The 23,784-nt window shown below is 42.7% G+C and overlaps 1 protein-coding gene and 1 long non-coding RNA gene across 2 annotated transcripts; one reads left to right on the top strand and one right to left on the bottom strand.

Moving 5' to 3' along the window:
- On the bottom strand, positions 13,532 to 15,098 carry LOC8071051 (transcription termination factor MTERF15, mitochondrial). Its single transcript, XM_002444206.2, has one exon. The coding sequence runs from the start codon at positions 14,989 to 14,991 to the stop codon at positions 13,774 to 13,776; it is 1,218 nt and encodes a 405-aa protein (XP_002444251.2). The 5' UTR covers positions 14,992 to 15,098; the 3' UTR covers positions 13,532 to 13,773.
- Positions 15,592 to 18,578, top strand: LOC110436855. The gene is made up of 2 exons (XR_002454724.1): positions 15,592 to 16,157; positions 18,173 to 18,578. It is a non-coding gene; the product is annotated as an uncharacterized LOC110436855 (long non-coding RNA).

Here is a 23,784-nt window from a genome sequence, read left to right as displayed (position 1 = left end):
GGGAGATAGCAAGAGTGAGTCCAAGACGAACTCCGCAAGTATAACAACTAGATTGTATAGATTCCATAATCTCATGATCAATGTGACATAAATAATATAGAGCATTAAACAATAATCAATGAGTTTCTTAACACAAGATTCATCACCCTTATTGTAAGAGTTCCCAAGGCCGCTCGTGACCGTGAGCACGGCTAGTATACCAGTTTTTAACACTCTGCAGAGGTTGTACATCTTTACCCATGAGTCATGATTTACCCTTTCGCCTGAGGTGATCAGCCTCGTAACCCACTACCAAGGTAGGTCGGCAGGGATCACTATGAAGTCTTTCAAAGGTTCGTCTAACAAGTTAGGGCCGCTTGATTTCGGTAGTCAGTCCGTGTGATTCTACCACTCGCAGGGAATCCACGATCTGCTATCCCCCATTTGCGCCACACGGGTAACCTCTAACAAGCTAGAAAAATTACTCATACTTGACTAAAGCCAGAGCCATTATAGCCCTCATGGTTGCACTTTCATCCCGGTTATCACTTACGAATAAATCCTCAAGTTGCTAAAAAGTCATTATTATCATTTGTTGCTTTATATCAATCTAGTCACAAGATCATAGTCATAGAATTAAAACCCAAATGCTATACTTGCCTTGATCCAATTGCTCCTGCTGGTCTTGCTGATTTTACTTGCTTCCACGGCTCTGATCTTGACCACCGAAGTAAAACTCACCGTCTACTCTCGATCATCGATCATCAACACACAAACAATCGGGGACAGACATACACGAAGCAAACAAGATTACAATTAGAATAGTACACCAGCAGTAAATAAATTTAAATAAAAGTTTTCCAAAATCATCTACACGCTGCTACGATCATGTCAACGAGAAATTCACGGAAAACGGAGTTACGACGCGAAAGTTACGCTTTTAACGGGCAGTTTACGGACTTGTAATTAACTAGGGAATCTAACAGTGGTGAATCTAGCCAACAAAGGTACCAACGCGAAGCTTATGAAATTATAAAACTAACGCAACTTGAACGGATCGAATCGGAGCTAAAACGGAGAAGATATGAATTTTCTAACATTTTCTTTAGAAAAGTAATTAATTAAATAGGGTCACGAAATTAAAATGTTTAAAATTGGTGAAACAAGGTTACTAACATGTAGATCTCACGAAAACGAATCTAACGCAATTTGAATGAGTCAAATCGGAGTTAAAACAATTATTTGATGGCCAAAACAAACTCAGTGGCAAATCTGTAAATTTCGAAAAGCGTATTTTGATCTAAACCGAGACGAAGTACGTGTTTGAAATCAGAAAACGTATTCCTAAAGGGCGTTTTAGGACCGTGGGTTGTAATATAGAAAACCAGGGGGTCTCTTTAGGAAAACTGCCAGCCGAAGGGGTATCATCCGTTTCTGGCCATCGATCTCACGATGGACGGCCACGATTAGAAGAAGGGGGAAGAGAGAGAGGGGTCGGCCGCCGGAGGGGAAGGAGATGGCGGCGACGCGCCATTGCTGGCCGGCCAAAACTCGCCGGAGCTCGCTGCGAGAGAGCTACGGGGCTCGGCTTTCGCACCCGAGGGCACTAGGAGAGAGAGGAGACTAACGCGAGTCCACCCATGCCCTCTATGAGGCCGGGGGTGCTCCCGCGCGGCATGCTCCATGGCCGGCGGCCATGGAGCTCGCCGGAGCTCGTGGCCGGGGGCTAGGAGGCACGAAAAACTCAACGGATTCAGCCGAGAAGAAAGCGGGGAGGATGGGGAAGCTCACTGGCGCGACGAAATCGGCGAGGACGGCTCGGAACGGCGAGCTTCGCGCGGAGGTCGCGGCGGAGGTTTTCTGTGCTTGCGCGAGAGCAGTCGCAAAGGCAAGGGAGAAATGAAATGGAGAAGGAGGGAGGCGGCTCGGGCGCGGGCGCGGTTGAAAAAGCCTTGACGCGGGGGAAACAGAGGGAGGACGTGGGAGCGGGGGGGGGGGCGCGGCTTGCGGTTCGTGCACTGGATAGGAGAGGGAGGCAGTTGCTGGAGGAAGGAGAAGGCCCTGACGGGTGGGTCCCGCACGCCAGCCGCTGGAGAGAGAGAGAGGAGGGGTGGGAGGGGTTGGCCGGCTGGGCCGACTGGGCCGAAAGTGAGGGGGGGAAAAGAAGGGTTTTGTTTTTTTTTATTATTTTTCAACTCATTTTCAAAAGCATTTTCAATTTGAATTTTCGAACAAATATTTATTTTGCAAAATTCACACACCACAAAATAAAATGCCACAGCATGAATGCACACACAAAAAAAATGTTTTCTAAACTTATATTAAATTTTATTTTTCCAAAATTTATTATTTTCCTAAATTGCAATGCTTCACCAAAATTACTTAATAAGTTCAAATTTATCTATTTAAAAGAAAACAAATTTTTGGGTGTTACATCTGTTCCTTTTATCTCTACATGATGTGTGTAATAAACTAGTGAATTCTGTTGATATTTTTGATGAGTTAATTTATGGCATTCATGGTTTTGTCACACAATTTATGGTTGTCTTATGCGGTTAGCGAATCTGAATTTAATTCCTAAATTTAACTTGGTCAATAAATCAAAGTGCCATGTATGCGTTGAATCAAAACAACCCCGCAAGCCTCATAAGGCTGCTGAAGCGAGGAACTTGGCACCTCTAGAACTTATTCATTCCGATTTATGTGAAATGAATGGTATAATGACTAAAGGAAGTAAAAGACACTTTATCACATTTATAGATGACTCCACTAGATTTTGCTATGTGTATCTCTTAAAAACAAAGGATGAAGCGTTCCATTATTTTAAGGCTTATAAAGTTGAAGTTGAAAACCAACTAGAGAGGAAATTAAAACGTTGTCTAATATAGGTGGAGAATATTTCTCAAATGATTTCGATAAATTTTGTGAGGAACACGGTGTTATTCATGAGAGGACATTGTCATTCTCACCACAATCCAATGGGATTGCTGAAAGGAAAAACTGCACTTTAACAGAGTTGGTAAATGCTATGTTAAATACAGCGGGATTATCCAAGTAATGGTGGGGTAAGGCAATTTTGACCGCATGTCATATCCTAAACAGAGTTCCTACTAAAAACAAAGAGATCACTCCATTCGAGGAATGGGAAAAGAAGAGAATAAATCTTTCATATTTATGCACCTGGGGTTGTTTGGCAAAGGTGAATGTGCCAATCAACAAGAAGCGTAAATTAGGACCTAAAACTATTGATTGTATTCTCCTTGGTTATGCTTTCCACAACGTTGGATATAGGTTCTTAATTATAAAATCTGATGTGCCTGATATGTATGTTGATACTATCATGGAATCGAGAGACGCTACATTTTTTGAGAATGAGTTTCCCATGAAAAATACACCTAGTAAAATAAGTCATGAGACTATAATACCCTATGAGCAAGAATTGTCTATTCCTATAGATCATGCTGAGGAGACTCACATGCACATTCCTGAGGAGGATGACACTATAGTCACTCGAAATAGCAAGAGACAAAGGATTACAAAATCCTTTGGTGATGACTTTATAGTGTACCTTGTGGAAGACACGCCAACCACTATTGTTGAGGCATATTCCTCTCCTGATGCCGACTTATGGAAGGAGGTAGTAAGGAGTGAGATGGAATCTATTATGTCCAATGGAACATGGGTGGTCGTTGATCGTCCCTATGGCTGTCAACCTATAGGCCGCAAATGGATCTTCAAGAAAAAGCTTAGGCCTGATGGTACAATTGAGAGGTACAAGGCAAGGCTGGTGGCCAAAGGATATACCCAGACAGAGGGGGAAGATTTCTTTGACACCTATTCACCGGTCACTCGATTGACTACAATTCGCACTTTGATTGTCGTGGCAGCTTCATACGGTCTTATCATTCATCAGATGGATGTTAAGACGACTTTCCTTAATGGAGAGTTAGATGAGGAGATCTATATGGATCAGCCAGAAGGGTTCATTGCGGATGGTCAAGAAATCAAGGTGTGTAGGCTGTTAAAGTCATTATATGGCCTAAAGCAAGCACCTAAGCAATGGCATGAAAAGTTTGATAGTACACTTATAGCTGCTGGCTTTGTTGTGAATGAAGCTGACACTTGTGTGTATTATCGATATGGTGGGGGTGAGGCTGTTATGCTATGCCTTTATGTTGATGACATTTTGATCTTCGGATCTAATCTCAATGTGATTGAGGAAGTAAAGAAACTTCTATCGAGTAATTTTGATTTGAAAGATTTGGGAGAAGATGATGTCATTCTTAACATCAAGCTTATCAGAGAAGGTGATGGTGGGGTAACCTTGTTACAATCCCATTATGTGGAAAAGGTATTAAGTCGCTTTGGGTTTAGTGACTGTGATCCTGCTCCCACGCCTTATGACCCTAGTGTGCTATTGAGGAAAAATCGAAGAATAGCAAGGGATCAATTAACATACTCCTAGATCATTGGCTCGCTTATATACCATGCGAGTGCAACGAGACTTGATATTTCATATGTTGTGAGCAAGCTGAGTCGGTTTGTGTCAAAACCGGGAAATGATCACTGGCGTGCTCTTGAGAGAGTGTTGCGCTACCTGAAAGGGACTATGTCCTACGATATTCACTATACCGGGAACCCTAGAGTGCTGGAAGGCTATTGTGATGCTAACTGGATCTCTGATGCTTATGAGCTTTATGCCACAAGCGGATATGTGCTCCTGCTTGGAGGTGGTGCTGTTTCCTAGAAGTCTTGCAAGCAAACTATCTTAACAAAGTCTACAATGGAAGCAGAACTCACAACATTAGACAGTGCTGGGGCTGAGGCTGAGTGGCTTCGTGAACTCCTGATGGATTTACCGGTAGTTGAAAAACCGATACCGGCTATATCCATGAATTGTGACAACTAAACTGTGATTACTAAGGTCAACAGTTCTAGGAATAACATGAAGTCTACAAGGCATGTAAAGAGACGATTAAAATCTGTCAGAAAGTTGAAAACCTCTGGAGTTATAACGGTGGACTATGTCCATACGTCGAATAATCTGGCAGATCAATTCACTAAGGGACTATCACGTAATGTGATAGAAAGTGCATCGAGAGAGATGGGTATGAGACCCACAAGTTAATCTACTATAGTGGTAACCTGCTCTATGTGATCGGAGATCCCGTGAAGTAGAGTGGTGAAACAAGCTATGAGTAGATTGAGAGGAAAGTTCCCTTTTGAACCTATCTCTGATGTATAACTTTCCTTCTGTAAGGCAGGTTGGTATTTACCTTAATGTATTCCAAGAGTCTTATACAGATGAGATATTTGCCTACAGAACATCTTTTGAGGAAAACACCTATATGAGTCAGACTGCTGGTCATAGTCTATGGGACTTGGGTAATCCCTAAATACTCATGAAAGGCACTGAAGTGTGACTTATATGCTTCAAACAGCGGGGATGCCTTGTGCAACCAAGTATCAGCAAATGGCTTGAGTGGACCTCATCTCGCACAAAACTGTCAATTCAAGGCCTAGTCCATTGTTCAGTTGTGAGTGGGTAAAACTCTTGTTCTAGATGGATGTTCAACTTAACAGTCTCCATCGAAACACTGATATATCAAAGAACTGTGGTTCTGATGCTTCATCATTACAAACCCTAGAGTTTGGTGGGGATTGTAGGATTTATTATGGGCTAGACCTATTTAGATTTAATAAATCAATAAACTCTATGGTGTGTAATTATGGACAATATATATTGTACCAAATTAGAAGTCCAAGAGTTGGAGTGGCAGGCTGACGGTACGGGAGTTTCAACTCAATTATGTGGGAGTTTCAACTCATTATCTGCGGGTGTTTCGATAAGTAATTGAGGGAGTTTCAACTCCACGTGAAAACCCTTTCAGATGCCCGTCTCCTCAGCCGCCAACAGGAAGTCTCTTCCCCTCCTCTCCTCTCCATCCACAAGGATAAATAGGAGACTCTCATCTCTTTGGTACAAGTAGAGAGAACACTCAGATCATAGTTTCGTTGCAAAGCTGGAATTCCCATCTCGTAACTCCGCGCGCACGGAGGAGCGAGAGGGCAGGTGCCTCCGGAGCCCTTGCTGTTCGAGACCTTGCACGGGGGATCGGCAATTAGGTTTTTGGGGAGCGTCTATGTGACTGCCCAAGTCCATTACTGTTGTTCATCTTCTTCCCAGAGGTCTCTTGGTATTGCCGATCGTCGTCTTCTCCTTCCCGGTGATTGGTTCGTCGTCTTCACCTTCGTCTCTACTCCATGGCGATCGAGAAAGGACAAGGTTCTGGAAATTTGAATGCGCGAGTCTTAGGGTATGATCTGTTGTTCGTCTTCCCTCAGTTTTACGTCGCTCTGTTTCTGTTTGTTTCAGTAGTTCTGTCGTGCAGGTTCAGTAGTTGTGTCATACCTGTTTCTTTAAGTCTGTTTAGTTGTTTCGGAAGATATCTATTGTCCGTTCATGTTATGTTTAAGTTGTGCGTATATGCCAGTTCTGTTGTTTCGCTAGTATCTGTTTTTCTGTTTCAGTACATCTGTTTATCTGTTTCGATAGTTATATCATGTTTGGTGCTGTTACAGATAGTTATATACCATGCTATGCTTTGATGTTTGATATGCTTTATGGACCATGTTTACATGTCGTAATTATGATTCATGCCATGTTTATATTTATCAATAATATCATATATGTCATCATCGTATTATTAATTTATAGAATTAAAATGACATGGAAATTGCCTAATATTCTAACAGTATTTATATAGAAAACTAAAAGGCAAAGCCAAGTCTGCACTTTTAAGATTAATAGTAAATTGAGTGACATTCTGTATAATTAAGCCTGCATTTCTAAAAATGCCATAAAAGAATGCAGCAAAGTTCATATAAGATGACATAAATTGGACATGGAACATTGTACGTCTACCCATGTTTGGCAACACTTTTTTTTAGCACGAATTACTACAGAAACTCCAATTCCAGCAACCTCTCTTTACTCAGTCCTCTTATTATGCAGTATAAAATTATTATTATTTTGCCATGAATCATATGACACATAGAAGACAAACTGAACAACAATAAGCATGCCAACGCCAGGTTCTAAACCTCTTGACAGGTTTCATGCAGACAAACAAAGGTCTACGTTCTGAATCTGTTTTCTTAACTGAGCAGGTTTTGATGAATATATCGTTTTGACTTGTGGATTGTTGCCTAGAAATTGCAGAACATGGATTTGGAGCTCTACCTAGCATCAACATCATTGTGTGTATAAGTTTTGAACAAAGCTGTTGGCCGCCTGTTTCTAGCAAAGAGAAAAAACAAGAACAGTAAACCTCAAACATGCTCTGGGCACTACTATCAAATAAGGTATGAGAGCATCCGTCGAGCAGTTGCATCGGGTAAAAAATTGAAACAGGCCAGAGTCAAGGAGGGTTCAAACCTGGCGAGCCACTTCACTGACTTTGTTTGGTGGCCGTAGGTGTCGATGGTTAGGGTTTGGCACTGGCGGTGCACGACTCCCTCCACCCCAGCCTGGTACGAAGCGGACGACAGCCGCACGGCGAGGACGACAGCCGCACGGTGGTGACGAAGGAGCAGTTCGTGGTGGCGACGACGCATCCAGTGGCGTCGATGGCGGTGCTGGTGCACGGCGAGGGCGAATCTGTTCGTGGAGGCGGCGGCGTGTCTAGTGGGTGAAGGCCGAAGATCTCAGTTCGCAGTTTGCCGCAGCACGGCCGCGGCTCCTCCCTGCCCAGCACGGCCGCGGCACAGGCGGCGCAGCCACGTCCACTCGCCGCCAAGCCCAGGACGAGCTGGACCCCGACGACGGCGGCGGCGCTGCTGACCCCGAGGGCAGGGCCAGGGCGCGTGTGGTTGCTAATGCGTCGGCGGCGCCTGGTCGCGTGGGTGACGGGGTGAGCGTGAGCCGGTGAAGGCCGAAGATCTCAGTTCGCAGTTTGCCGCAGCACGGCCACGGCTGCTCCCCACCCAGCACGGCGGCGGCACAGGCGGCGCAGCCACGACTGCTCGCCGCCAACACCAGGACGAGCCGGACCCCGACGACGATGGCGGCGCTGCTGACCCCGAGGGTAGGGCCAGGGCGCACTGGGCGTCCTTGCTCGCGTACCTACTGCTGCCCGCGGTAGAGCCCACTGGAGTGCTAGGTGCACGGAGCTGCACTTGCGCTCGCTGCTATGGCGCCGCCGCGTGGCGACAGGAAGAACAGGAAGGGCGCCGGCAGGAAGACCAACCTGCACCGCGACCGAAAGCAGTTCAAAGGACACCGCAAGGAGGCAAGGAGGACGCAGTCGCTGAGCAGGGGATGGCATCGGAGAGCGGCAGCAGTCGACAGCGCAGCCGCTGAGCGAGATGGCGGAGGCTCGCGCGGAGGCGAAGCATGATTTTGAGAGGGAGGGGAAGAAGGCTTGGCTGAACAAAGACGAATCGGAGGAGATACGAGGGCGTGGGGGTGAGAGCAGGAGGTGGCCTTGGGAGTAAAGTGAGAGCATGTTGAAGAGGGACTTTGGAGTGATGTTGACATCCCTGTTTTGGCTGGTTTTTTAGGGATAGAGATTTAATGTTTTATGCATGTGCCGTAAGATTCGATGTGAAATTTGAAAAAATTTACAAAATTTTTTGGAAAGCTTTCTAACTTGTGTGAACTTATCTCTACTACACAGTTGAAACTTACGAGGTTATCCAACTTTTTAGAAAAAGGAATTTTTATTTTAGTTGTGTGCAAAACTCTTACATAGACTGGAATGATTTTTTTTTAATAAAAAGTCTGATTTTTCAAACTTTTAGTTTAAACTTTTCTAGTTTTATCTACTTACTCTGTCCTGTTGAGACTATCATCGTAGCACCTGGCTCTCAAGACTGTCGGCGTAGCACCCGGCTCTTGTCCTGCATATAGTGTCGTTTTAGACTAGCCTAAGCTTGTAGTGTGCACTAGTAGAGCGAAGCCTCTTCTGTGCATGTTGTGGCAGTCCTTGGATGAAGACGATAGAAGCATTCTTGTCTTGTGTGCACTAATATTGATGATAGATTTAGATGTCTGCACTTAATTTTACTCTCTGCTTGATACTTCCACCTAGTGCTATAACAACCTTTTTAAAGGGACACAGGGAGTATGTTTTTAGAAAAATATATTATACCTACAAGTTCGAATCAATAGAGTGCACATTTTTTAAAACTTGATCATAAAAAAACTTAGAACAAAGAAAGTGAACAATATTTTTGATTCGTGGAAGCATTTCTAAATGCGAAGGATTATTATTCACAATACGAATGTGCACTCCGATAAAGAAAATTAAAGTCATTATAGGCTTCATGATTGCATGACTTACCATAAGGTAGTTTTGTTTTATTAGTGCAGTAGTGTTTTTAAGCAACTTCACTAATTAATGGAGCTAAAGCTGTTTCGATATAACAATAATTAAGTACTCTTTTCGTCGTGAATAAAGTGCATTATGACTTTTAAAATTTGTATTAAAATACAATATATTCTATATAATGATGTTTCGATTTGGCAAGGTTTGTTAAAAAAAAATTTGAAAAGAAATTCTATAATTAGAATGATCTATAGATACATGCGTCATTTGTGTATTCTCTTAAGTTGTCTTAAAAATCATAAAATACAATGTATTATGGGATAAGGGGAGTAGTGTTTTTACCATAAGGTAGCAACTTCACTAATTAATGGAGCCCATTTGTTAACACGGAGGAGGGGCAATTTGAGAAGAGCCCATGCACACGAGGGAAAGAGCTAGAGGAAGCCAATTTTTTTTAAGCTTCCGTAATCGATCCCGACTCCAAAGAGAGCGTTTTCCAGGTGAAGTGAAGCATAGTACCGACGGAGAATCCAATTTGGCTCGTGGATCGGAGTTGCGAAGCTACTCCAAGAGTGCAAACAAATGATCGTTAACGTAGTAGTAGCATCGATAAGAACCACGTGATATTGAACATGGTGCTTTTATCTCTAGTGGACAGAAGGTAAGGCACGAACCATTCAAATTCTCCGCTCAAAGACATTTTGTGTTATAGATGTGTATATACTCGGTCCTAGAAAGAATGACGTTATAAGATACGTGTATATAAAAAATTTTCAACTTTAACTAGATTGTAAAAAATACCAACATTTATATCTTGAACAACTTCACTATGAAAGTATATTCAACAATCTAACTATATATTATAAATATTAATATTCTGTTATATATAATTTATCAAAGTTAAAAAAAGATTGACTTTTCAGGAAGCAAGAATAACTTTTATTTTGTGACAGAGGGAGTACACTTATTCTTTAGGAATTTGCCTTATAGTGCATATACATATGAAATTTGTTATTTTTATATGAACTTATACAAAATGATTTTGCATCTCAAATTTCATGATAATGTACATCTACAAATGCTATGGGTGTGCATCATTTTATATTTTTTTAGAAAAAAAATCTTAAATATGTTCTTGTAGAGTTCTAACGGTTTCATCGAAGATATAGTTTGAACTGAGTATTTTTATATCCATATATCATCACAATCCAAACTCCAAAGTGGACATCACAGTCAGTAGGGCAAGCTCCACGCTCTTCGCTTCCCTATACTGTTAATAGCTTCGCAAAGTATTTTGCCAATCTGATACAAATAATTGGGACTGTAGTGGGCAAAAGATGTCGGTGAGATAAATAAGTTCAAGCAACCAGGTACCCATGGAACAATGTTTTTTCTCACAATAAATCAATATCAACATCAACAACAACCTTTTTTCAGCTAGTCGAACATTGTTGGGGTGCAGAAAATCTCCAACACGCTGTTGGTTGGTTCAACAGTAACATGAACATAAAATGGTATTAGTTCAATTATATCTCCCACTTGTAATGTCCACAGCTTTAATTCATTTTACGTTTCCGTTACCAACAGTTGAACCAAACAACTCGAAATATCTAATCTGATGTGAGGAAGTAAAGGAGATGCCTCAATCGGGATGACGAAAAGCTGACCCTGATGCACGCATGCATGTCTCCTTTGACCTTTCCCCAAGATGTCAAGTAAAATGTCATCAGGCAACTATTTGATGAACATATCACCATATCCTCCTTCCATGTGGTCATGAACGTTATTTGGCTCCATGAATACCGGCCGGACCTTCAACGCCTCTGATTGTTCACAGCTGAAGCTAGTACCTCTGAACTCCCAAGGCAAATATGCAAATATGCGAAGATACCTCAGAAGAGACACATAGAACCAACCTGACTCGACTTCAGGCAACCTTTTGTTTTCGTTATATATGTCCCCGTGTCCACGAAAATAAGAACCAAATCTTTGAAATCCCCTCCGACACAAAGGAAGAAATTTGAAATAAAAGGCCGCTTCAATTCAGCCCCACTCCAGATCCGTGCAGCTACCTTTGGGTGCCACAAAAAAAGAATAAAATCAGCCAATTAGGAATCATTCCTGCCCAAGAGCACTCGCTATAACAAAAGCTATTTCTGTCTCTCATTCCCATAGAATTATTAGGAGCCAGTGAAGCCATCAATTTTTTTTTTACCTTCACCCTTTCCGGCCCCTTCCATAATAGTACGAGTAGAGCTCCAAAGGGCTCCAAAAAACTTAACCCACAACCACAAGTATAAAATTAATTTGAGAACACATACGTACATAACATGCCGCATTTTGGTCTATTGAGGCTAGACATTTCCACGTTGATTGGAAAAAAATACAATTTAGAGTTTCTTTCTTGATTAATTAATAATTTCAGTTTCATCATTGTAGGAACTAATGAAGAATTTTAGGTTGATCCGTATTCTCTATAGCCTATTTGTCAGGTACTCAGGTACGTACCTCATTGTGGACATGTCAGGTACCTCATTAGCTGTGCTTTCCAGGAGAATAACCGTAGCAGCATAGGACAATGTAGCTTCAGCGTGCCTGCATGCCCCTAATTTCCATGGACATGTTTACAAGGTCAAGCCGCTAATGATACTGACTAAAGAAGTTCTCTTCGGCCCTGTTGCTTCGGCTGTGGCTGTGGCTGCAGTTTTTGAACTGCAAACTACTGTAGCTTGAACTGCTGCAGCCAGCTCAAGCGAACAGGCCTGATCTATTCTGAGGATTGCCTTGAGGATCTTCAAAATACTCCTTCCATCGACAAAAGGACGCAATTCCCAGTTTTCAAGAAGTTAAACGATTTGAAATTTGACCAAAGTTATATAACAAAGTACTAACATTTATCCCCGCAAAAAAAAGTACTAACATTTATGATGCGATATAATATGAAATACATTTTCGTAATAAACCTTGTTGGAGACATAAATGTTAATATTTTTCATTATAAACTTGTTTGAAGTTAAGCTAATTTGACTTGCACAAGTTACATGAATTGTGGACGAGGGAGTACTAGAGAACAGATTCTGGATTAATACAGTCATGTAATTTTGTGTCCTCACTTCCTCAGCAAGGTAAGCATCGCTGGGAGCCACCAGGCTCCACACTCCACAGCGCCATATTTACAGGGAATTTAGGCTTTGCAATAAGGGGCCAAAAAAGGCCAGCCAATATCAGCTCAAAGCAAGAGCTCAAAAGGTGTGGATCATGCACATATATGCAGAGAATGGTCTGAGGTTTGCAATTTCCAGGCATCAGGGTCATCCTAGAGTTCAAATTAATTATGAGTAGGTATTGTCTGGGTACCTAACTCAAATTCCAGCACCCTGCTCATTTTTCTTTTGGTTCTTCATAGGATTTAACAGTCTATTTTGATTGGTAAGCTCCTTGAGCAGGGGACATGACAGGGTTCAACTGTTTCTTTAGCCATTAGGAAAGAGATTGTATCTCTTGATTTTAATCTCTAGGACTTGAACATTTTGAATTCCATGGAGAAACTGTGAGACTATTGATTTTGGTACCTCATTTACTTAGGCCATGTTTGGACTCGTAGAACTAATAGTTAGCTGCTAATAATTAGCTCCTTTTGGTACAAACATGTCCAGCTAATAGTCTAGCTATTTGCCCATTTGTTAGCTGAAATGCTGAATACTCAACTAACAGTTATATCAGTAGTTGGGCCAAATTAGCTAACATTAGCTATGAGCTATTAGCTAGCTAACTATTAGTAGCTAATGGATCCAAACATGGCCTTAGTCATATCAACCTTATTTCTTGTTACTAAAGGGACCATATACTCTTTCCTTAAGTATAGTTCACTTGTTATCCAAAGATCAGCATCCAGTCAAACTATTATGGAATTGTGGAAAGTTCAGGCAACATGTAAGGAATTGTGGTTTTTAAAGTTAGAAAAGATGCGCTTGTGAAGAGATATATATATATATATATATATATATATATATATATATATATATATATATATATATATATATATATGCCAAGTACAACATTCTGCATTGCACACTGTCTTCATATTCAGCCATGCCAATTCACACCATTTTGTTTCCATGGCATGAGCACTTCATATTCATTGTGTTAGCTCTACAGCTTCATAGGATTATTCATTTCATATGACTCCTAGATCAAACTGTTTTTTTCCAGGCCTGGATTTGTTGAATTTGACATGTTGAGTGAATGAGTGTTATCCCCATAGCCATAGTTTTACTATTATACATAGTTACCAGTTTACCACTGAAATGCCTAACCATTAAAAAAATCAGCAGTGAAGCCAACAAAATTTAAATCCGAGTTCATTGCACCTATGATATCAGAAAGAAAAGCACCCAACAAAATCAAACAGCTGAGGACAAGGGATACAGTGCCTTTGTTCCATGGTAGATCTGAGGCAGAATCATCATGCTACTGTTCTTGCTCCATAAGCTTCCAGTACTTGAGGAATATCTTCGTGGTATCCATCCACGTACTTTTCCTTGAACTTCTTTTCCGACATTGTCAGATGGCTCATCCTGATGCCGTTCTTGATGACACCCCTGGACACCAGTATGTCAAGCACCCTGTACCTCGGCAATACCCGCTTCTCGTGGCTGAAGGAAAGAATAGTCGGGCACGATGCCAAATAATCAGGGTTCCAGCCAAGCTTTTCAGCAACGAACTGCATGCATTTCTTGACCTTGTCCTCGGACACCGTCATGCAGTAGGGGTGCCTGACAAATGCCCGCCTGACCTGCTCCTCGGTCCATCCCAGGCTGAAGTAATTCTGCATCCTGCGGTCCCATTTGGACTGGTACATTTTGGCAAACACCCCAAAGGTGTAGGGGAAAATGCCGGAGTCTGGGCTCACCCCGAGGTCTTTCATGGCGGCCAAGCCCTCATCAAAGCGGGTGGACCTGTGCACAAGCGCCTTTGGGTGGGTGGTGACGAGCTTGACGAGGATCTCCTCCGTGACGCCGTGGTCGCGGAGCACCTGGAGCTTGGGGAGCAAGACGATCTCGAGGTTGTCATAGATGAGCTCCATGGACTGCTTGACGGCGGCAAGCACGTTCTCTTCGGTGCCGAGGAGGTTCCTGAGGAGGCTGAGGTTGGGGCGGAGGCGGGTGTCGAGCCCCGCGGTGAGGAAGCGGTTGGGGCTCGCGAGGAGGAAGCGGCGCAACTCGGCGGGGGAGAGGCCGAGCTCGCGGAGGTAGAAGTCCAGCTTAGCGCCGAGTGTGAGCGAGGAGAGGACCGCGGGGTACGCGGCGACGAGACGCGCGACGGAGGCGGGAGGCATACCGAGCGTGTCACGGAGGAGCGCGAGCACGGCGCGCGCGTTCTTGGTGGAGCGCAGGTGCAGGCGCTCGGCCGCCTTCGCGGCGTCGGCATCTTCGAGGCCACAGGAGTGGCGGAGGAAGTGGACCGTGAGGGAAGCCTGGTCGCTTCCTCCGGTCCCACGCTCCGCGGAGGCGGAGGCGAGGGTGGAGGGGGCGCGGGAGATCGGGGCCGCCCCGCCTACAAGCTGTTCGACGAAATGCCGGAAAGGCGCAGTGGCGCCAGCAGCTGGCCCACCCTCGAGCGAGCCGCGGCCGAGGAGCCGGCGGAAGAAGGACCCGGCCTCGGGGAGGCTGCGGCGGAGCATCTGGTAGCGGCGAGGAGGGAAAGAGGAAGATTGCCCGGGCCTGTGCTCAGCCCCTGCCTCCGGCGGCGGCGCGAGTTTGGGTGGGTGGGATTTTGGACGGGAGGGCGCCGCAGGGGATGGAGAGGCAAATCATTCGAAAATACTGGGCATTGGCATGCTTAGAAGCGAGGCCCATGCAGGACGAAAGGCCCAATGGGCTATCTCTTAAGGCCTGGTTGGCTTTCCTAGCCCAGCAGCCTACGGAGAAGACCCAAAGGAATTGCCTTATCCGTCAAAAGCCGCTGCGACGAAAGGCCCGAAAATTTGCCAGCTCCTTTTTTAACGGAGGAAATAAGGCCTTGTTTAGTTGGCAAAATTTTGGCTTTTGGGCTACTGTAGCACTTTCGTTTTTATTTGACAAACATTGTCCAATCACGGAGTAACTAGGCTCAAAAGATTCATCTCACAAATTTCAGGTAAACTGCGTAATTAGTTTTTATTTTTATCTTTATTTAATGCTTCATGCATGTGACCAAAAATTCGATGTGACGGAGAATCTTGAAAATTTTTGCGAACTAAACCAGGCCTAATTACAGCATACTGGAAATATCAATAATCCACTTCCTTTGCCGTTTTCTCGACGCCCATTGGGGGCGGCGAGGCGCGAGATGCCGAGCTGCCGCGCCGGCGACTTTACCGGACGACGATGACATACTCTCCGAGATCCTCCTCCGCCTACCGCCGCGGCCCTCCTCGCTCCCTCGCGCCTCGCTCGTCTGCAAGCGCTGGCGCCGCCTCGTCACTGATCCCCATTTCCGCCGCCGCTACCGCTCCCGCCACCCGAATCCCCCACTTCTCGGCTTCTTCGATGAATCTGCACACTTCTCTTTCTTCAGATCCGCGATGGACCCGCCGGATCTCATCCCACCCAAGCGCTTCTGTCCGCCGATCGCCGATGAGACGGGCGGCTGTGACCCTAGCCATTGGAGAAACTTCGGATGTCGCCACGGCCACGTGTTCCTCTACAACCGGAAGCAGAAGGAGATACCGAGTTGCCATTCCACCGGAGTTGGATAAGGAAGAGAGGATGATCTGGAGGGGCGCGGTACTCTGTCCAGCGACCACAGCCACGTCCACGGCGGTTTCTGCACCTGCCCCTTCAAGGTGGCCGTAAGGCCAGTGTCAATGTATATAATACTCCTCTCTCATTTGATGAACTTCCTTCATTAATGACCCTGCCAAGTCAGCATTTTTACTTATGTGACACCTTATTTAATATATGCATGACACTTTCATAACATGCATTGAGACTAGCGTAAGTGATGATATATGTCATGGATTTTAAAGCATTTAATGTATATCTAAACTAGTTAAATGTCTGTGCGTTGCAATAGAAAAAAACAATAACATGATAATAAACATGTGTTGTACTGTTACCCAAAAAATTAAATTATAAATATTTCACAACATCATTATTACACGAGTCAACATTTATAATATAATTCAATTTTTCATATGAAATCAAAACAATCTAGTTAATTATGTTATGCCATAGCTATGCTGATATTCAGAAGCTATGTTCAGTAGAGGAACCTAAAATTGATGTCTGAATGCAAGGGAACTAAAGGGACCACAACTAAGCATCCTATTATGAGTCCAACAGCTTGTCAATATATGACTAACAAGAAAGGCAAACAGGAGGGTTCTAGCATGTCAATACGAGACTCCTAATTATTATTTTTGTCTACTCTGAGAACTGGTCAAGATTGGCAAGAAAACAAGCAACTAACTCTCACGGCACTAAGGTACATGGTAGTAACCTGCTCCTCTGAACCACTATCTATATATGGCTCAAAAATATATGCGCTCAGGGATCAAAGAAAATTAATTATACCAGTAGCATCTATTTTCAATTGTACTATAGAAGAATTAGATGTAGCAGTAGCATCTTTTTTTTTTCAGTTTTCCTTGAGAACAGTAGCATTTGCTTCCAGTTTTTGCTATTGTCAGATTGCTACAGTTTTATAGTTTTCTATAGTTTAGTAGTTTTGGTATCCAGCAAGTGCAGGTTTTAGAGTTTCCGGTTCTGTTTTTAGAGATTAGTAGTATGTTCTGTACTTGTGCTAGCTTTTGTTTTGAGAAATTGCAGGTTTTGTGGCAGTGTCAACAGATTACTTATTGGTTTTGAATGTGATTTTCTGTTTTCACAGAACGCAGGTTTTGCGATAGTGTTAGTACTACAGACTGCATACCAGTTTGTTTCAGTAGCGCTAACCTGATGACCAAGGTAGTTTGTTTTAGTAGCACTAGCATGATGATTGAGGTAGTTTGTTTCAGCAAGACGGTGTCATCTTGCCCTTAGGGCATGAGATTGTTGGCTCCCTGGTCATTCCTCCATCACTGAATACAATAAAAGATAAATAAACATCAGACCCAAATCGATTTGGAACCATAACTGCGAACACACATTGAGGCACTCAAGCCACAAGATTAGCAAAAAATGGTTGAGAAATCTATTTGCACTTGATGAAGGTTTATGTTATAATAAGCTTATCAAAATCAGCTATTTTACTTGACTTATCATTCAGCAGTGCTAGATAACTTTGGAACATGGCACAACCAGATAGCACAAGTAGTTAAGGTAGATGAAACAAATAATTTGAGAAAGTTAAATATTACCAGATAACTGTGGAAGGCAGCTTGTGCTTTAACGGCCATTTGCACTTCCTCAACCTCTCAGCATCAGACCCCACAGTGCGCTGCATCTACAAGTCTTGACTAACATCACACACTGGCACTTCTTTCACGCTGGAACTCTCACTCTTTGCCACCTTGCACACGGTCTCATTGTTGTGGGGGCTAACAAAGACAGGCTCCAAGATCACCGGAGAGCTGTCTGAGAGCACGGGCTCCTTCCTGGCAGCAGCATAGCCTTTGTTACCCACACCCTCCTGCACATGAAACAGATCCCTACTCTTTAGCTGGAGTTACATATCTCAGAGCCACACTCAGAAAATCAAAATTGTAACTGCATTCTGGAACTACAGAAGATGAATAATGTGAGACGTCAAATGCAAAATAATATGCATGTAAAAAGCTCCTGGCGGCTACAGTTTTCCCTTGAATTTACTATTACTGTTTGAACAAAGCATATAATAATACAAAGGTGAACTTTGTGACTGATGGAGTTGTTACCCTGCAGGTATCTAGAGATTGATGGCGCTGAACAGGTGGCTTAGTGGCCTATCTTATAACCACTTGGAAATTGACTCTTCATATAGCAGCTACTTGTGAATGGTAAGCGCTAGGGGAATTTGTGGAGAATAATTGCTTGACAATGAACTCCCAACCTGTTTCGAGGATCTCTGTAGACATTAGCAGTTGAGACTTGATTAGTTATATGCAGTGGTATTTAGAGGTTAGTTTGCTTATGTGTTCCGAGCATTTGAGCTGAACTCCTGTTAAGACTTTCTTTGAAAAGCCCTGTTAAGATTTGAAGTTGACTAGCAGGTGCTCCTTAGTCCTGACTCCTGAGGATACGAAGCCTAGACTCTCGAGTCTCACCTACTGCTTTGCATTCTCTTGTTTTACTGTCCTCTTTTGGAGCCTTGAGTTTCTGTGGTCAGGCTGTAGCTAAATTATTTACTTCTTTCGTTCTTAAAAAAGAAAAGCATTTCTCACTTCTTAAAACAATTTCAAATTTAACCTAACCACGGTCGTATATATCAGTATGAAGCTTTAATTTTTCTAGATATATTGTCTTTACTATATAGCTTGATATATTATATATCATAGCAAAAAAAAAATGTATCTAAAAAATCTAAAAGTCTTACTGTGTACGATTTTGGAATGTAGGGTGTAATATTTATGTTGCCAAATAAATATTATTAGATTGTTTATGGAATATATTTTTATAGTAAATCTATTTTAAGACATAAATGTTGTTATTATTTTTTATAAATTTTGATTAAAATATAAGAAAAAAAATTATCCTAAAGATAGATTTTTTTACTATTTTTTTAGACTAAGGAGTACTTTTGCAGATAGTAATCCTAGCTTTGCCTACACTTGGCGTAGTTCCGCCTCTCCTCGAAGGGACAAGCAGGAGTCGTATATATCAGTCTCAATGGCCAGTGTCATTGCATAGTTTCCAAAATTAAAATGGCATCAATGAAATCATTCATGAAACAGCCCCCACAATGCGGCGTTTTACTTTGACGTTTCTAAGGCTACGAAAAGTATTTAATTGCTGCAGTTTGTTGGGATCATATGCACCCTATGAATCTTGTAGCCAATTCTATATGCTGAAAAACAACCATCAGCTAAAAAGCAACAAACATTCAGACCGGCAGCAACAACCATCACTGAGAGGGTGACACACAGATTCAATTGGATGCACACACAAACACTAGGTGACCAAATTAAAACAGTCGACTGAAAAAAGGGCCATCAGGTGCACACAAGCATCACGTGTGAAGTGCACCAAATTACTGGTACTCCATTGACATAGAGAAACTTAATAAAGTACAGTACAAACTGAATTCACATAGACCAGTTCAGATCACTGAAATTCACATAGACAGTATAAACTAAGATAGATAAAAAAGGTTCAGATAGGCTCTCTTCACTTCTTAACATTCAGGCTAGTAGCAGCAATCATCACTGAAATAGAAGCTATATGAGCTACAGAGATAAGATTCGACCAACTATCAGTTCCACAAGAGAGATGACTACCCTCCATAGAATTCATATAGTTGCTTTCACCCTGCAGAAATAAAAATAGTTCAGCATCAGCCATAGATATGACCGCACTAGCAAATATATGTAAATGATACAAACATATAAAACAATTACATGTATTCTATCTTAGACTCCAGATATATGTGTACGACCACCAAACTTATTCCAAATATGTTTCACCAAATCATTCTTAAGTTGGCGATGAGCCGATTGATCTCGAATAGAAGTATCTTTTTTTCTAAAACTCTCTAACAAAACATTTCTGGTTCTTGAACAGTTGCTGAACTAGGAGCCATATTTAGACCTAGATTTTCTTCAATAATGTCATTTTGCTTCTCATCTTCAACTATCATATTGTGAAGTATGATGCAAGCAAGAACAACATCACGGAGTACATCTCGGTCATATAGACGAGCTGGTCGTTTTAAGATGCAAAATCGACGCTGCAATACACCAAAGGCTCAATCTCCTTTCTTGCCTCTTCATGTTCCTGTGCATACAACTTCTCCTTCGGAGTGACAGGGAGTCGTATTGACTTAACAAATACTGCCCAATGTTGTGTTGATTTTCATTGACCATGTACTGTACTCTAGGAGCTTGTCCTTTTAGCTCTTTGATAAATACAGTTGATTGGTTCAAAATATTAATATCATTGTTAGAACCTGCTACTCCAAAGAACGCATGTCAAATCCAAAGATCATGTGAGGCCACGACCTCAAGAATCAGTGTCGGCACTTTCTAATCACCTCGAGTGAACTGACCCTTCCATGCATTTGGGCATCTTTCCCATTACCAATGCATGGAGTCAATGCTGCCGAACATACCAAGAAAACCTCGTCTCTCCGCAAGTTTGAGTAGATGTTCAGTATGTTCCTTAGTGGGGCGCCTCAAATATTTTTTACCAAATATTTCTATAACGCCTTTGACAAATTTCTTCATCACCTCCATTTCAGTAGTCTCCCCAATCTTCAAGTATTCATCTAGTTCATCTGCAGCACTACCAGTAGCCAATTGGCGAATAGCTGTAGTACACTTCTACAGTGGACTGAGCCCTTGTCGACTAACTTCATCCATCCTTTGAGTAAAATAATCAGACCAATTGGCCTAAGGCCTCAATGATGCGTAGGAAAAGTGGCCTAGACATACGAAATCTCCAGCGAAAATTATTTGAAGGATAAAGAGGATTATCTGAGAAATAATCATTCACTAGTTTTTGATGTGCTTCCTCTCATGGTCTCTTGATGTGCTTCCTCAGATGGATTCAATGGTCAGAAGCCTTTTTTTTAAGACTTTCGATGGTGGACTGTAAGACCACCGTGGCTTCATTGAGAACATCATCTATGATCTAACCCTCAGCAAGGAACTCATCCAACGAGTACAGAGGATGTTGACTTCCATCAGTGTTGTCATTTTCCTCAGACATCTTTGCAGGGGAGAAAAAAATAGTGAATACAAGAGGTGAGGAAAAGAGACAACGCACAGAGTTCAAAGATGCATATGTTACCTCAAAGCTGTCAGCAAAAGAGAGAAAGGCTCCATGACAAAAGAATATGAAAGAGAGAAGGCCTTCAGGTCAGCAAAAGAGAAAAGGCTGAGGTGTGTGTATATATAGGTTCATATGGAGCAGTTTTCACACCTCATATACATGTGAAAACTGCCATACGTGCACTATCCCTAGAAGTGAAACTGTCGATCAAGTGCAGCATTCACACAATATATAGTGCTGCGGGAGTACACATATATAAGGCTGCATTCACACATATAGTGCAGCATTAAGTCTTAAACGAAAGTGCTGCATTCACACAATATATAGTGCAGCATTAAGTCTTAAAATAAAGTGCTGCATTCACACTATATTGTGCAACATTAAGATAGATGAACTGAGCACAGTCACATAATATATAGTGCATCCATAAGACTGAGAAAATACCTTAGTCAGCAAATAACTTTTCCCCAAGCTTACGTAATGCCTTCTCTTGGTTAGCCTTTTGATCTCCAGACATGTGACTTGTATCTTGATTGAGCAGGGAGTTGTAAACCTCAAACATCTTTGCTTCCTTTTGCTCATTGCTGTCTTCAAATTTGCGTTTGATATTTGAATCTATGCTTTTGTAACCTTTTCACACTCCACCTTTCGATCTTGTTGCACCTTGATAATCTTCTCTATATTGTCCCCAAGGATGACAATTCCTTCCATAACATTATCCTTCTTGTGCTTTCCACTACGCTCAGCCTTTGATGCTTCTCTACCAATGGGATGTAACTGTCCTTCTGATGCTTCTCTACCAATGGGATGTAACTGTCCTTCTAGAACATCAACTATCTCAGTCTTGTCTTTCTCTGTGTCCTCAAATAGTGCACACCATTTGGGCTCCTCTTTTAATATCTTTCACCAATGCACCAATGAAAAACACTTTCCAAACCTATTTTCATATATCTTTTGTGTCTCTTCCTCTAGCATGTCGTCAGAGTATCTACTTGTATGCATCTGAGTTATCTTAGTCCAAGTGTCATTGAAATCAGTGATTGATGACTTCAGGCGTGACCAGTGAACCTTCTGTTGATGCAAAAGTTGATCTGCAAACACAAAGGGCTAATACCCGATTTAAACGTTAAGGCGTGCCAGCCGATTTGACCTTACTATCGGCAAAGGTGGTAACTCGAATACTTTGGTCCCGACAACAGCGATGCACCCGGATGCCACGGCCAAGAGGTATTCACGCGGAACTTGAGAACACGCCGAGCTTAAATCGACGAATTCCTAAGAACTCTTAGTGAAAAGGAAAAAGTATGACGAATTCGTCGAAAAGGTAGATGCTTGGAATATGAGTAAAAACGTGTGTTTGATTGATTGATTGATTTCAATTACAAAGCCCTAAGGTCCATATTTATACCCTGCTCGAAGAGCTACAACCAGATATGACTAGAACTCGAATCCTAAATTACACAGAATCCGTATACAAAACGATTTAAATAACTAAGGAAAACATAAAACTACTCCCCCGTGACAAACTGGGACACCTCCACAAACCGATTGGCAGCTTCCAGGCTCTCCCTCCATATCATCGGCAGACTCCCTTGACATAGCCATCGACAGACTCCCCTGTCGTAACCATCGGCACAGACACATCATCACCTATGGACTTAGTCATGTCCAACCCTTTCTCCATCGGCAACCACCTTCATCGGCAACTCATCCTGTAGATCAAACACAACCGTCTTATCTTGCCGTCCTATACTTCACCAATCATGGACACGTGCCCAAAAACGGTGTCAACATATGCCCCCCAATTTCAGAGTATAAAATCGTTAATGATCCGAAATTTTATGCAGTAATGATGCCTTTCCGCAATTAATGCTCCCAACCTGATAACCGACAGCCTTAATCTGAACAACTCTGATCTGATTCTTCCGCAGATTCCTCGAAATCCTTAACTTCCCAAACGGACATTTCCATTTTAGTCGCGCATCGGCAGTATTACCGTTACAAGGATTTACCGATGGACCGATCAGGACGTTCTTATCTTATCCCCCAAACGGCTATCTCCACTTCATTCGCCCATCGGCAATATGACCGTTACAAGGCGCTGCCGATGGACCGACCAGGATATCCCGCACAGTAAAATATCTCTGGAAAATGACCGCTTCCTGTCAAATCACCTGCGCAATCCCTTGATTACCGTGCGAACAGTTACCATATCTGCCTGAGTACCCTCGGATTTCACGGATACGGCGAAGAGATAAGTCAAATTTGCCCCTGCCCGTTTTGTCCTATAAATAGTTCCTTCTCGGGTACTCCTTCTCCATCACATCGTTCCACAACTCCAACTCCACTTTCCCGGCGGCGGCGCTGTTCAAGAACTCCAAGATCTCCGACGAAGTCCCTCCTTTACCAACTCTGAAGCCCTCGATCATCCTCCTCGTGACAAGATGGCCGTCAATTTCATCGTTCCTGAGGTCAGTTCTTCACTCCATCTCTTGTACTTTTCCTCACACCCCTGTTCATCCACAATCCATTTTACTGAATATTTTCCTTTTCTTTCTTTGTTTTTTCTTTTACCTTCAAAACCATTA

The sequence above is a fragment of the Sorghum bicolor genome, chromosome 7, assembly GCF_000003195.3.
Source record: "Sorghum bicolor cultivar BTx623 chromosome 7, Sorghum_bicolor_NCBIv3, whole genome shotgun sequence".
Classification (NCBI taxonomy): domain Eukaryota; kingdom Viridiplantae; phylum Streptophyta; class Magnoliopsida; order Poales; family Poaceae; genus Sorghum; species Sorghum bicolor.
Note: the sequence above shows the minus strand (reverse complement) of the source record. Positions and strands in the feature narration are given on the sequence as shown.

Bases quoted from the DNA above. Each gene is read 5' to 3' on its own strand.
- LOC8071051 (XM_002444206.2), bottom strand. From the start codon at position 14,991: ATGCTCCGCCGCAGCCTCCCCGAGGCCGGGTCCTTCTTCCGCCGGCTC.